Source organism: Papaver somniferum, chromosome 1 (genome assembly GCF_003573695.1).
Source record: "Papaver somniferum cultivar HN1 chromosome 1, ASM357369v1, whole genome shotgun sequence".
Classification (NCBI taxonomy): Eukaryota; Viridiplantae; Streptophyta; class Magnoliopsida; order Ranunculales; family Papaveraceae; genus Papaver; species Papaver somniferum.
Window position 1 is genome coordinate 205,783,080 of NC_039358.1, and position 15,096 is coordinate 205,798,175.

At 36.7% G+C, this 15,096-nt stretch overlaps 3 protein-coding genes across 4 annotated transcripts; 2 read left to right on the forward strand and 1 right to left on the reverse strand.

Annotated features, from left to right (window-relative positions):
* Positions 1–4,752: 4,752 nt before the first annotated feature.
* Positions 4,753–7,264, forward strand: LOC113313663 (haloacid dehalogenase-like hydrolase domain-containing protein 3). Its single transcript, XM_026562460.1, has 4 exons — positions 4,753–4,917; positions 5,843–6,213; positions 6,317–6,523; positions 6,667–7,264. Exons 2-4 carry the CDS (start codon positions 5,956–5,958, stop codon positions 6,955–6,957), a joined length of 756 nt encoding a protein of 251 aa, XP_026418245.1. The 5' UTR covers positions 4,753–4,917; positions 5,843–5,955; the 3' UTR covers positions 6,958–7,264.
* A 68-nt stretch (positions 7,265–7,332) lies between these two features.
* Positions 7,333–9,857, forward strand: LOC113313691 (phosphatidate cytidylyltransferase, mitochondrial-like). 2 transcript variants are annotated; one of them, XM_026562488.1, is made up of 11 exons: positions 7,333–7,460; positions 7,607–7,748; positions 7,852–7,908; positions 8,006–8,068; positions 8,205–8,273; positions 8,385–8,477; positions 8,567–8,671; positions 8,750–8,827; positions 8,904–9,032; positions 9,137–9,242; positions 9,457–9,857. In XM_026562488.1, the coding sequence occupies exons 2-11, from the start codon at positions 7,647–7,649 to the stop codon at positions 9,645–9,647; spliced, it is 993 nt and encodes a 330-aa protein (XP_026418273.1). In that variant the 5' UTR covers positions 7,333–7,460; positions 7,607–7,646; the 3' UTR covers positions 9,648–9,857. The 2 variants fall into 2 exon arrangements, with proteins under 2 accessions (XP_026418273.1, XP_026418280.1); XM_026562495.1 differs by lacking the exons at positions 7,333–7,460; positions 7,607–7,748 and having other exon boundaries at positions 7,853–7,908; positions 8,023–8,068.
* LOC113313705 (mitochondrial amidoxime reducing component 2-like) lies at positions 9,811–12,357 on the reverse strand. Its single transcript, XM_026562504.1, has 8 exons — positions 12,049–12,357; positions 11,567–11,716; positions 11,111–11,287; positions 10,824–10,918; positions 10,670–10,734; positions 10,472–10,574; positions 10,183–10,296; positions 9,811–10,092 (listed from the first exon to the last, which is right to left on the reverse strand). Exons 1-8 carry the CDS (start codon positions 12,188–12,190, stop codon positions 9,967–9,969), a joined length of 972 nt encoding a protein of 323 aa, XP_026418289.1. The 5' UTR covers positions 12,191–12,357; the 3' UTR covers positions 9,811–9,966.
* Positions 12,358–15,096: the final 2,739 nt, after the last annotated feature.

Below are 15,096 nucleotides of genomic sequence, written 5' to 3' on the forward strand. Positions count from 1 at the left end.
GTTCGGCCCTCAAGATCTTACGCTCATCATCCTGTTTCCGAGATCCATTACCTTATCATTAGCTTAAAGTATATATATTATAGTTCCCCCAAAGCTAACATCTGATTAAACCAAGAGATTAACTAAATACAGAGACACTAAGAAACCAAACCATTTACTTAAGCAATCAATTGAGAAATCTTCTATAAATCTTAACCCAAAACTAGCCCCACTCTGAAATATATATATACAAACGCTTCTCTCAAATGATACATAAATAATAGTCATATGGTTTACAAATAGAATACACAACATAACAGAAGTTAACCAGCTAATAAAATCAACACTTCAGCTTTCGCTGCGCAACTCTGATCTGTCTCTGAAACTGAAAGTGGAAATAATTAACATTTAATTTCTAAGTAATCAAAGGCAAGATTTGGAAAACAATAATGTTTTCCCAAGCATTAAAAAGTGACCAAGTCACTGAAATATACAAACATGTATACGGACAAACTCCTTCTTCAAACAATGTATAATATGGTTGTGAATTCCGAACTCGTAAATCCACACCTAATAGTTTGTATGGATGTCGACAACTCCGAACTCACAAACTGCCGACATATATATCATAAAATCTCTAGGTATAAATGTGAAGGAGCGTATCCTATATACCACAGGTGGAAATTATTATTTCCCATAACAATTCATGACGACAACAAAACATTACAAGTCCTTTCCAAACCGCGGAAAGATTAATAGAAATATCATAATACAAACTAAACAAAGCATGGAAATGCACAGACAGAAAATACATGAATTTGTAAAACATAACCTTTTGTAAAAGAAACGACAATGATTATCAAAGAGTCAAATGTATTCCCACCTCTTTTGATGACAAGCCACGCCTACCTCGAGATCCACGATGCACTGGTTCATCCTCCGAATCGATCGTTGTTAATAACTAACTATTAATCACACAAACACTCTAAGAATCTAGCCAAAATGGCTCACACAAGAAACATACAAGTCCATTTAATGATTCTAAGTCCACTTATGGTTTTATATCTTTTATTATCTATCTTTAGCATATCTAAGAGTTACTAATTCAATTGGGATGATTCTATAATCCAATAACTAAGCCTAATGAACATCTACAACTTTGTAGATTAAACCAAAGGCTAATTCAGACCATAGGTGGTCCAAACACTAAATAAGATTGCTGGCCCTAAGCCTAAGCCCATGTGCCTGATCCGGCACGGCCCACTAGTCCGGCCCACTACACAAGACCTGACCCAACTGGGTCAATCTAACGGTCACTGACGGTCAAATGGGTCAACTAACAGTCCACGTCCAGTCAAGGTCAAGTCCAGGGTAATTGGTCAACGAGTCAAGACTAGTGACTCAGTGGGTCAAACCCGATTAGACTCAGTCAGATGGACTAAGTCAGCTAAGGTCAGATACATGACTAGATTGAATGGCACAAGGCCAAAACACTTATACAGGCCAAAGAACACTAATGCACATACATTGTGCAATCCCAAAACTCTTAACTATAAATTTCAAATAGCAATACATTGAAAACAAATAACTTCACAAGTACATTCTTAATCACAAACCAGCTTACCTGCAATTGCAGTGACAAGCCTTCATAGAGACTGCCCTCAAGCCATACTATTACATCCAAGAACACATCTCTAACTAACAAAACCATCTCCAGACTTCATCTGATAATCCCATACAACACTTCCACTAATCTTAGCTACAACTTACCTTCATGTAACTCAGTCTGAACTTGAACATCAACATTAATCATCCACTAGATTCAGTTTAATCCCTAAACTCACATTAGCTATATCTGCAACTCAACAAATGCCCACCAATTAACCAACCACAACTTGTTCCAGCAACCCAACTCCATATTTATCGTCTCCAGCTCTTCACTTCCTCCATATCAGTTCCTCAGACCCAATCCAAACTCAACCAACTCTATCTAACATCACTGCTAGAACTAATTTCTACAACATTAACACCAATATCATGAACTGCAATTTCCAGAGTCTCCACAAGCACAATCAATCCACTACATAAACCTTATCTCCAACTCCAGTTCCATACACACTACCATAAATAGATATATACACACACACACACCTCAATAACTCTGCACCTCGACCATTCACTGATGTCCCCTGCATCATCAGCATCACAAACAACACCAACACCACTAAGAGTTCAACTTAACTTCACACTAAAATAATCTGCATCCACACCAACAACTTCTACAATTCACCAACACCATTCTTTTGTCCAGTTAATCATAATCAATATAATTCTCTGTAAATCAACCTAAACCACCACAACCAAACCAGTTCTAGTGTTCCATTCCTACGTCAACCCAGCATTAGTTACCACCTATAATTCCAACTCCATTTCCATTTCATACTAACAGCTCATACAACTCATATCCACAACCACCAACATTATAACATCCTACTCGATATCAAAATTACTAAATCAACACCTTCACCAAACCATACAGATTCAAACACAGATAATACTATTGATTTTTAACATAACTGCATAACTTAAAAAACATCACAGAGAGGAACAATTACCTCAAATACCAGCCCAACACTTTAAGACTAATCCATCGTCTTAGTTATTCCAGTTCAACTTCAATCCACACCAAAAACCCCATATGTTGCTTCAATCACAGCCAATTCCCAAAATCTTCACTCAAATAGAAACACAACCTTAACTCTTAATTTAAATCAATTCTTCAACCTTAATCTTAATTCATGTCCAACCCATCTTCTATTTTTCTCGATCATCATCTTCTTCATCTTCTAATTCTTCCTTGAACTTCTTATGAAAACCTTAACTTTGATTCAATCATCAGAACAACTCAATAACATCAATTAAACAACAACCCTCTTCTAATTCATCTATCAGTAACTCGATACACATCTCAAATCCACAGAAGACCAACTTCTAAATTAAAACCCTAAATTCGGTTTCTTTGTCAAATCGTTTTCTTCTTTTCTTCATAACTCTTAACAACTTCATCTTCATCTCCGTTTACACATCATCATTATCTGATTCTATTCGATAAATCCTCGTGTACAACTCACAAATCTTAACAGAAGAACAGAGAAGAGAAAGGAGAAGAAGAGAGAAGAAGAAAAAGAATAAGAAAGAAGAAGAAAAAAATAAAGGAGAGTTTATCTTCTCTCGACACGTTAGGGTGATGAGTCCAACGACCCATGATAAAGGCACCCACCCAAACGTTAAAGGAAGCCAGGTCGGTTAACTGCAAAATAACTATTTTTCCCTTCAACAAATTTGATGATATCTTCTTCATCCGATATCCAGATGACACGTTCGAGAAGTCTGTTTCGCATAACTTTTCGAGATCTAACTAATGGTACTAGTTTCGTATCTAGATCGTTGTTAGATTAATTCCTATTAATTATGGTTTGTGTTAAACTAATCGAGTTATTATCGACTAATTCGATACTTGACCGGTCTAATAACGTTGACGAGCTCGAGGGTCCTTACATATATCTTGTTGTTTGTCTTCTCATCTTCAATTGGGGCCTTCAGTCTCCATACCTGCTTAAGTTTAACCAGATCTTCCAGTAAAGAAATTGGATCTTTCTCAGCTTTAACTTCTTCTTTTTTATCGTCATAAATTGCTAGTATGCATTTAGATTTTGCATATTACTACTCCCTTAGGAGGACCCTAATGGAGGTATGCCATGATTTAGACAAGTTTTTAACATATCAAGTGTATCGCAAGTATCATCACAACTAATCATATTCTCTCTATTAATCAGTCGTGATGCCGTTAGATAAAAAAATTCTCACACGTAATTTTATTTCCTAAAAATATGGCGCTTGAACTGGTACATAATGGTAGGATCGATCACCTTGTTTCATTCATTCAGAAGTAACAGAATTTCCCCTTTCATTCTTTTAGTACAGCCACGGGAAGAAATCCATGCTCTAAATTATCTTTTTACGGTCGGTTGAATGAGCGATGAACCGCGAGTAATTACATAGATAATTTAAAAATACTTATAAGTTATAACTAACCAAGATGGCTAATTGAATGATTAATAATATACCACATCATTTTGTTCCCCTTTTGTCATGGCACATTTGAAGTGGAAAAAGGAGGAGGACAAACGAGTAAAACTGGATTGACTTTGGATACCAGAAAGAGAAGTTACGAAGACAAGTAAGAAACAAATCACATGAAATGAAATTTTATTACTTTTAGAAATCATTTCGAAATTTGTTTTGAGACGTCAAAAACCAATTTCTAAATATGTATCGGACCAGCCTATAATAATCGTGACTTAAAAGAAATGGTAGTAAAAGACGGGGAACGAAATGATGTGGTGGGAGACTTAGGGGTTGGTTTTTGGGGAACTTCGAGAATGGTCACCCCAAAGTCGGTGAGTCGTGTCCAAATCGGATTCTGAAAACCTGCTTAGCTTATGATAAAAAATAAAAAAATACCGCAGCAGCAGGTAAGCGGAATCCCGTCCATAGTTTTTGTCTTGTGCAAGTACAACAACCGGAAAAGAAAACTCTACTTGAAGAGTGAGTCTGAGGAAAACATCGTCCTTAAGATCCAAACCGTTGATCCATTCGTCCCTTTCACACTGATTAAGAAAACTTCCGCTGTTGATTTAACATAAGAGGAGGCTCAACTTTCAACTGTAATAAGAAAAGTTTAAGAATTTCCCTGGAACAAGTTATTATTACATAGAGTAAAGAAAGAGGAGTTTTTTTTTTATCTATAAATTCTTTTACTTAAACAATAGAAATGGAGCCTTTGTAATTCCAATCTAGGCGATTTCTTCGATGCCACTCTCTCTATTTCTAATCCGCTAGACTAGACTACTAGATTCATTCTTCTTCTTCTTCTGGGTAAGTCAGTAAGGTTTCTACATCTTTTCTATTTCTATTGTTAGATTGATTTACTTGTTTCTGCACTCATCATCTCATTTTTGTATGTATGTAAAAGGAATGTGTGTCTCCTTTAATTTTGATTCTGGGTTTATGAGGTTGGCTCTTTAATTTTTACTGGATGGATACTGTAACGATGGTGAAGCTTATCCATTTCTTATTATTCTATCCTCTTGGTGGTGTGGTGGTTTTAATTGATGCCTTTTTAGGAAAAACAATAAGATGTATTTATTTGTTGTAATGGATTCTTTTATGCTGGGATAGATAGACATCGATCTAATCCAATGGATTGAGAGAGTCTATGCCCTAGGTTTTTATTTATTTTCAGAGGGTCTACTGGAAACTACATTTCACTCACATCCTCTTGGGGTTTTTTGCCATCTTGAGCTGATTGATTCAGAATTAGTTATAGACAGGATGTTTTCCTAGTCTCATGTATATCTGTCCTGTCTGCCTAGGTTATTCCGTCTATGCCATCTTTACAAGACTAGTAGGATTTGACTCTGATTAGGCGGTTATATTAGTACCATTCATGTTATACTGCTACTTATTCTTCTTCTTGGATTAAGACCATGCACATATGTAAACTAAAATTGAGCTGGAATGAGCTACACTGGTGTGCAGTAGGAACGCTGAAATTCAAACAATAGACCTATCTGTCACATTGTTCAAGTTCACAAACAAGTACTGTGAATTCCTCTGTTGCAATTGTATTGATAGTTTCTGTCCATGTTAATGCAGCTACATTTGTGTCCTGCCACGTTTATTCTTTTTTATTCAATGTATTCAGCTAATGACTTTCATTCCTTTGTTGGAGTTATTATTGCTTACTAGCTTGATCTCTACAAGGTTCTAATAAAATCTACTCAATGCTGCTGATGTCCAGGGTTTGATGAATTGAAAAGTAAGGGTAACTTGAATTACAGAAGAAATACAAGAACCATTTGTTATTGTTGGTAGAAATATAGACGACAAGTTGTCTGTTTCCTAGACTCAAAAATGTCTATCTTGTCAAGGTTACGTTGTATCACTGTCGATGTCACTGGTACTCTTATAGCTTACAAAGGACAACTTGGAGATTACTACTGTATGGCTGCCAAATCTGCTGGGTTGCCTTGCCCAGACTACAAACGCATGCACGAGGGATTTAAAATTGCATACACCGACATGGCAAAGCAGTACCCTTGTTTTGGTCATGCAGCTAAAATGCCCAACATTGTCTGGTGGAAGACATGTGTGAGAGACTCATTTGTTAAGGTAAGATATGGAGTACTAAGTCTTAAGTTATCTTCAACTAAGTCTATTTGTTATGTAGCTTTCCACTCTGATTCAAAAACATAAAATCGAGATTGTTTAACAGGCAGGTTATGACTATGACGAAGAGACATTTGAGAAGGTTTTCAGACGCATATACTCAACTTTTGGTTCCGCTGCACCTTATACCATCTTCCCAGACTCCCAACCATTTCTTAGATGGGCAAGGAAACAGGGGCTCATTGTTGGGATTGTGAGCAATGCAGAATACCGCTACCAGGACGTCATCCTTCCATCCTTGGGTTTGAACAAGGTAAACTAATCTGCTCCATTAATGAAACAATATTCGTTTAACTCGTTTGGTTTCAACTTAGTCCTAAAATCAGTTTCCTGGCGTATGTACCTCTCTACTGAAAATATTTTGGATGGGAACTAAAGGGATTTTTCTGTACTCAGGGAACGGAATGGGATTTTGGTGTCTTCTCTGGACTCGAAGGTGTGGAAAAGCCAAACCCAAGAATCTACGAGATTGCCCTCGAGAGAGCTGGAAACATTCCCCCGGAGGAAGTGTTACACATAGGTGACAGCATGAGGAAAGACTACATTCCAGCTACAAGTCTGGGGATGCATGGACTACTGCTGGATAGATTTAAGACCCCTGACGCTCAAAGCTGGAGGGATTCAGGTGCACCCGTACTTCCTGATCTAGAGGCTGCAGTAACTTGGCTTACTTCAGAAAAGGCATAGAAGCAGTAGTTTTCTTACAAAATAAAAAAGAGAATTATACCAAAGTTTAATGTTCAGTGGTGGACAGAGTTAGGTTGTCGCGGATCACTTGAAGAAGATTCATTCATACAGTTCACCACCAGCTCCACCCAAAGACGACGCTTAGAAGCTGAATGTAGTTGTAGTTGTTAGTCTGCAGTCTTTTACATGTTGTAAACTTGATGACTTTGGTGGATTCTGGTATCCTCATAATGTTGTACAGAATCCAGTTCTCTGTTGTCATATTAAATTAAATTAAGAAATAAAAACGTTACTCTTTTTACATGGATTTTCTACCTGGTCCCCAAATATAAGAAGAGTCGGTGGCAAACTGGACTAACCCAAAACTAGACCAAACAAAATTGGATCGGACGAATCAACTCATCTAACCTAACTGTAGGCGCGGAGAATATATTCCAATTCAAAGTCACTCAAATTTGTGTCGTCTTAAACCCAAAATCTACAGCTCCTAACTCTGTGATCTGGTAAGTCTTGTCCTCTCGAAATCAAATTTACTTGGTTGAAAAACTTATCATGCAGTTAATGTGTTTGAGCAAATTCCTCTGTCATGTTTTTAAGCCTGAGACCAAATTTTATTCTAATTCATGTTTCTAAGTTAACATCTTTGTAGAATTTTGATCAAAGCAAAGGGCTTTGGGTTCTATTGATTAATGGAGAAGAAAAAGGAGCTTGGAGGTTTGCTAGATATTCTTCCTCCTGTCGACTTCTGTTGCTCATATGGATCGTCTCTCCTTCCAAACAACAATGACAAGGTTTCTTCTCTTGTGCTTGCCTTCCTTTTTGACTACCACTTTTGTCTGTTCGACTTCTTTGGTGTTTCTTTATGCAGCTAGAAATTTTCTTTTTTCTGTTCAGAGTTCAATGGTAGACTACATTATAGGAGTGTCGGATCCCTTGCAGTGGCATGATCAGGTAACTTTTGGAAATCAACTGTTTCAGTAGGAGATAACTGAAAGATCCCAAACTGATGATGTTGGGGATCCAAATTGAAACTGGTCGTGAATTGCAGAATTTGAAAATGAATAGGAATCACTATGCCTCATGGATGATGCAGTTTGGCGGAGCAAAAGTGGTACTCCTTTTTTGCCCATTTATCCTCTGCGTGTCGTCAAATTTTCAGTTCAAAGCTCTTTACTCATCCCAACCTTCACAAAACATAGGTAATTAATCAGTTCCACATATTTGATCGGTTGTATTGGCCTTGTTAGATTACGGGAATTGCTGAGAGCATTGGAGTTGGAGTGCACTTTAACCCATATGTCACTTGGGAAGACAAGGTACTGATCTTTCAACTCATCGGCATGAGAACTTTGTCCTATGTATGGAAATGTAACAAAGTTTACCACGTTAATCCTATAATATCCCTATTCCTCACTGGAGGAACACAGATGGTCAAGTATGGTGTTGTTCGAATGCATAACTTGGTACATGATCTTTTGAACTGGGAAAGCTTCTACTTAAGTGGGAGATTGCAGAAACCGGTATGTCTATTTATGTGTAACGATTTTTTTCTTAAAGATGCTTGGCATTTGGAAGAGTCTTTATGATGATAGATGTTGTTCCCTGTCAGGTTCATATACTTGCAGACAGTATAGACATTGAAAATCTGAACTTGAATAATCTGAGAGCCGCGACTTCTACTGCACTTCTTCTTTTGCCATCAGAATTTAGTGAGGTTTGATCTTGGTTCTCATTCAGTCTGGAAAAAGAACTACTTGAATAAAATTCATGTATTCTCTCTGTTCTGATGCAGGAAGATCTTTATGCTAAAATCTGTAGCCTCTCCTATATGGGTGATTTGCGAATGTTTTTTGCAGAGGACAAGAACAAGGTATTCGTTCTGGCAGTGTTTGTCTAGATAATTGTCGATTCCATGCTTATAATGTCATCTACATTATCTGCCACAGGTGAAAAGAATTGTTCAAGGGCAATTTGATTTATTTCAAAAGAGTTACAAGCCATTTGTCGATGAATATGCTGCCAAAGACTTGTTGAGATTCTCATCGTCCAGTGATCCTAAAGTACAAATAGCTCAGGTTTGAACAAACGCTTACTCTTGGAAATTTAATGACCCTCTACAAAAATCATATAACCTTGATCCATCGGTTATTAACTAGTTTTTGTTTCATTTTGGCAAAAGGACTGTGCTTTACCTGCAACCCGCTCTCTTGTTTCTTCTCTACCTTCATCAGTCCGAAGCGGAATGGGGATGAGATTAGGAGATGAAGTAAAAGTCAGTGACTCAGGTATGAAAGAAAGTATCATGTCAATTATGCCTATTGCAAGGATTACCCAGGTTTAGAGATTTTCGTGTTTTGGTGATTTTGATAAATGTATGTAATTATGTATCAGTTACCAGAGGTTGCCCTTATTCAACCTCTCATGTGTGCCATCATGTTTTACAAGCTATTGTTGTTACTCTTCGGGATGTTTGGTTCTGACATTGTAATCTGTTTCCAGGTCGAGTGATACGTGAAGTTGTAATCGGCTCAAGAGAAGAGACTGTAGATTGTCTGCGAAAGGTGCTGAGGCGTAAAGTTATGGTATCAAGTGCTAGACAAGCTTTTGCAGGATTATTGTCTGCTGGTGCTGTCAACTCAGCTCAGTATCTCACAAGAAAGATGGGCAAAGCTTTGAAATCCTGGATGTGAAGCTTTTCTTGTACTGCTTTGTTTTTGTATGTCCATAAGATTAAGTTGGCACACAGTGTTCTACTTCACTGTGTTTCACCCTAAATTAGATTGTTGTAGTTGCTAGCAATATTTAAGTGTCTTTAGCTGATTTTGGCTTCCCTTTTATGCTAGATGTGTCAGATGACACTTGAAAGGCGTCAATGCAAAACCTTAATCATTAACTTTGAATTCTTACATTTCTAGTTTCAAAAAGTCGGTTTTTTTAATATGAAAAACAAACCATTTTTGCTTCAAAATGTTACAGAAGTTGCAAGTAGAATAAAGACTATTCGATATATCAAGCAGCGGCTTCCGCGGATGAGGACACCTTCTTGAAAACATAAACAGGGTCTCCAACTTGAATAACTTTGTCTTTTCCTTCAGTTAGAGAGTCCCTGCAGACTAAATTCTGCCCGAAATAAACCTGCAGATCCATTGAATAAACATGTATGTAAGCTACTGGGTTCAGCAACTCCAACAGTGGGTAGATATTTGTTCACTTATACGTTCTCACCTTCCCTGCTTGCTTTTTGTTTAGACCCAAGACTTTGTCTGACCGAAACTTCATGAGTGTTTCAGTTGGTTCAGCGCCTGAAAAGATCCCAGTCTCTTGATTTACTGTAGGTACCTGATTACAACAAGAAGCTCCACATGAAAGCACGCTAACATAAAATTGTGCCAGGGGATATACTATTATATATGCATTGTCAGAATCCAAACAATAACAGCAAAGAAAAGCTAGCTGCCAGGACAGAATACCACCTTTCAAATTAAAATTGAAATATAGGAATCAAGTAGATTACCTTACACCGTGCACATAACTTAACACCATGAAAAACTGACTTGTTTATTTTGATTTCTGTCCACAAGTCCTCCGCAAATGGGTCACAGCCATCAATCAAAATGCTGGGAAAATATCAACAGGAAGCAAATTACAAAGATCCGTGGACAAGAAGTTTACTTAACAAAAATCACAGGTGGTAAAACACTTGACTACAAACTTGGGTCTGAAACGATTAATTGACACGGGCTCCTCGAGAAGTTCATTTAATGCATTCAGCGATCCCTGTAAAAAAGTTGTATTAGTTCATTATAATGTTTGGGTATTGGTAAATTCAGTTTCACTGCATAATTTTGTTGCTGACTTAGTCTAACCTGAGATGCCAACAAGAATGGATACTCATCATGAAACATGGTTCTGTACTGGTTGCTGCGAGCATACTCGGGATCTACGACCCTATTTTGTGATGCTGCAACAATTAAGCAGCACTAAAATATGTTCATAAAATGGTTGACACCCTTAATCTTTAAAGCATCTGCACATCAATGCAAGTTAGGTAGCTCTAGCTAGAACAAGTCAAGTCATATTTACTAATTACAAATGATAATTAACCGTATTCACAACTCACTGCCACAATTTGAAGAGGAGGATTTATGTATACCTGTATTGAAACGAACTAAACGATATTGTTTTCCAAGATAATTGGACAACCATTCGGATACTTGATCTCCTTCATCCAAGGCAGAACCATTCCATTCCCACACAGTGATATCATCAATTACGTCACAAGTTTTGGTCAAAGAAACCTTAAGTTCTTCCATCCCAGGGGCCCTTAATACTGCAAGAGATAAATTCAAAGTTAAGACTTTGAGGACATGACGTTGAGTCTAGAGATGAACGATGCATTTGCATTTGTCAAGGATGGATGCATTTACAGATGAACATTTGAATTTGTCAATGATGGATGCATTTACAGATGGACATTTGAATTTGTCAATGATGGATGCATTTACAGATGAACAATGCATTTGAATTTGTCAACGATGGATGCAGTTACAGAAGTTGAGATTAACGAAAGCAGTTGAATTAGGGACTAAAACAAGAATCAAAGTAGTACCTAGATAGGAAGAATGAGTTGGTTCCCATCCTTGATTGAAGGCATCGGCTGGTAGATGTGGCTCCAGAAGTGCAAGTTTTGGTTCAACCCTTTGGGTACATGCCCTTCCTTTAGCATTTACAACAACCCACTGCCTATCCCATCGGAATCCTACAAAGATATTTAGAAAATTTTCAAAGATTGAAATAAGAAATTGTGGTTTGAGGCCAATACAATCATCTCATCTGGTCAATTGCGCTAGCATCTCAGCTGAGAGGTGTGCATCAAATACACAACTGAGGGTACCTCAATCAATATAATAATACATGCAAAAATTTGGAGACCATGTAAATTGAATAGCAGCAATATCTTTGAAAACACCGGACAAATTAGTTGCAAGGCTACTAATTACATATTGAAAAAGGGTAATAAAGCAAGAAACGAGATGAGAAGTGAAATTAGGAGATTTGCAGATGATTGATTGAAAAGAGAGTTCGACATACCAGTCGAGGAGATTGGTGCTTGAGGAACAGAGATGCCTTTGCATGATTTGATTGGGTAAATGAATATGGATGTTATAGTAGCTGCTGAATCACTACTAGCACCACCAAATACAGACCCTAATAGAGATGATACCGCCTCCATATTTCTTTACTCACTCACACAGACAGACAGGGTCTTCCTGATTGATTCTATCACTTATTATTAGTCTTGATTTCCTTGGATATCAATAAACAATGACTCTATCGTAATGAAGAAGATTAAATTCTTCTTCTTCTTCTTCGAGTCTAAACTAAACAACAAGACAGAGTAGGTGAGATTAGTTGGATTATAAAACTGCCACTTGCAATCTGCTGCACATGTGAGTGTGACAATTCACTAATCAAGTACATCCACGAGTAACATGCCACTGCTTGGCTTATTCACTCACCAACTCTCTCAGATTCTCTGCGTGGACTGACTTCATTTGTTTCGCTGGCTAGCCTACATCATGTGTTTCGATGTCGTGATTGCTGATTTATGACCATCCCAAATGGCCCATCATTTGTCCAATTTTTGGTTTTTAAAAAGAAAAGAAAGTGACCAACTATGTGATTTGACTCTTCTTTATCGTCTCATTGATGGTCAGGGGTGAATAATTGTCGGACCGGACGGGCCCGAAGGAGAAAATCTTTTTTTTTTTCTTTTTTAATGCTCATCGTGTAAAATGAAGCCTAACAAAAATGTACAACTTGATAAAAAAAATTGGAAATGTGAATAATACCAAAAACCCGAAAATGCTCATGTCATGTACTTGCATAACTTGTCTTGAACCAATACCTCTGGCATCATTCAGAGGGCACCACTTACTTCGAGTGTGATCAAACAAACTCCTAATCAGAGAAGAATTCTCAAACATTCATAATTCAATTCATAACTTTTTATGTTATATATATACAATATCCTAGAAGAAACTGCTTACATAGTTTCCAAATTCCATAACTACAAGATAACTGCACAAGTGCTTTTATCCAATAATACACATAGCACACACGTGGGCACTAGGCACATAACACTCCACCACCCATATAAACAACCTTGTCCTCAAGGTTGTAAACATCAATATTGTTTGCTTGGTTTGGTTGTTGTCTGTTAGACGTGTTTTCTGCTAATTAATCTTTCGCAGTTTTTCTTGCAAATCAAATCTTTTAATTTCTGCAAGTTAGAAGACCCGTGAGTAATGTAAGGTTCCACCCTCTTCAGTATATCCATATTTCCTTGGCGACGAGGACAATGCAGATTGATCTGGACTTCTAAGAAGTGTAAATTTTTCCTCCTTTTGAAAACCATACCATTGGTACGAATGACAAACAATTTTGATTCTGCCATGTTATGAAATTCTTCTTTGATTTCCCTTTAAGCTATTAAGAGCCCAATACATAAAATCTTTAGAACATACTGTATTTTTCATCACTTTTTGACAAGAGACTAACAAACTAGCAAATTTATCTCAAACCTAAATTTTAGATAATTTTTATCAAAGGAATTCTAGCAAAAATATTCTTCGAAGTATTTGAATAAAAATAGTGTTAGAAACAGTGTTTTAATGTTTTGAAACACTTGGAGAAAATCGAGCAAGATATATCAAGTTGTAGACCAAATATGATACTTGAAGTATCTTTTTTTCTTCCTACTTGAACAGAGCAAATACAGGCTTGTTGATAAGGAATCTAACAAAAGCAACCAGCGAAAATCTTACAATATTTTCCTAACCAAAAACTAAGACCTAAACATTAAACATAAGATCGGATATTGCCATGTAAAAAAACACTTCAGTGGAACAAACTTCTAGAGATGGAGCGGAAGACGAAAAACCTTATGCTTTGCAGAATACACAAACCTTCTCTAGATACCAATTTTTATGTACTTGCATAACTCGTCTTGATTTCGCCTACAAAGTGAAGAAGATTATGACAAAGAACTGATTATGGTCTCATTAGAGGGACATCAATACCTCCGGCATCATTTAAAGGACGCCAGATCTCCTAACGATTATTTCGAGTGTAATCAAACTCTTAATCAGAGAAGAACTCTCAAACATTCATAATTCAATTCATAACTTTTTATTGTTACATCACACCCAAATATATATACCCTATAAGAAATTGCTTACATATCTTCCAAATTCCATAATTACAAGATAACTGCACAAGTGATTTATCTAATAATACACATAGCACACACGTAGGCACTAGGCACATAACAACCCCTCCCTTTAGTCCAATAATTATAACTCATGTATCCTATTTTTTCAAGGGTATAATTGGCAAGAAAACTAGAATAAATTTATCTAGTTGGAAATCTTTTAAAAAAGCTACATAACGCGGTATTTATTAAGGGGATACCAGTATTACTTGGCGGGGTGTACCAATTCATATAGGACAAACAAATATTAACATATCCTGATCGTCAGATCGCTCAATTGGTATCACCCCCGCTAATAGTGGTATCCCCTTTTATAAATCATGACAAATGAGTACAAACAACAATATCAATTTAGAGTTTTTACAAAAAATTTGGAGATATTTATTCTTTTAGGTACAATTATGCAAACCACCACAAATGGTGCATAACACATTATGCGACCATAATTTGGTTTATGCATCAACTAATTTTCCGATGCAACTAATAAAACGATGTATATGTCTAAGAATATCATCCCAACAAAAAAATGATGTATAACGCGTTATGAAATCAGCGGTGTTTCGTTTTTATTTGGTCGGCCCTCCCTATCATAACAGCGGTGTTCTAGTATCTGTGGATTAGTTAGAGACGATGTGGTTACTCAACGGGCGAGCTATCTGATTTTCATATAACTTATTACATTTTAAAAAAAGTATATATAAAATCAAACTAATAATAATAATTCTTGTTCATGTTCTTAAAAGAATTATTGTTTCAAAAATCAAAAACTATAAGCGCAATTATATTCCTTATAGAATTTTAAATCATGGTGCTCACTCCCTAAAGGCAATTATTATGGGATTGACAAATCTTCTGCTCTCATTAAA

Coding starts and splice junctions, on each gene's coding strand:
- LOC113313663 (XM_026562460.1), top strand. CDS start 5,956: ATGTCTATCTTGTCAAGGTTACGTTGTATCACTGTCGATGTCACTGGT. Junction 6,214..6,316: donor TGAGAGACTCATTTGTTAAG/GTAAGATATGGA, acceptor ATTGTTTAACAG/GCAGGTTATGACTATGACGA. Junction 6,524..6,666: donor CATCCTTGGGTTTGAACAAG/GTAAACTAATCT, acceptor TTCTGTACTCAG/GGAACGGAATGGGATTTTGG.
- LOC113313705 (XM_026562504.1), bottom strand. CDS start 12,190: ATGGAGGCGGTATCATCTCTATTAGGGTCTGTATTTGGTGGTGCTAGT. Junction 10,575..10,669: donor ATTAATCGTTTCAGACCCAA/GTTTGTAGTCAA, acceptor ATATTTTCCCAG/CATTTTGATTGATGGCTGTG. Junction 10,093..10,182: donor ACAAAAAGCAAGCAGGGAAG/GTGAGAACGTAT, acceptor ATGGATCTGCAG/GTTTATTTCGGGCAGAATTT.
- LOC113313691 (XM_026562488.1), top strand. CDS start 7,647: ATGGAGAAGAAAAAGGAGCTTGGAGGTTTGCTAGATATTCTTCCTCCT. Junction 8,274..8,384: donor ATGTCACTTGGGAAGACAAG/GTACTGATCTTT, acceptor GGAGGAACACAG/ATGGTCAAGTATGGTGTTGT. Junction 8,672..8,749: donor TGCCATCAGAATTTAGTGAG/GTTTGATCTTGG, acceptor GTTCTGATGCAG/GAAGATCTTTATGCTAAAAT.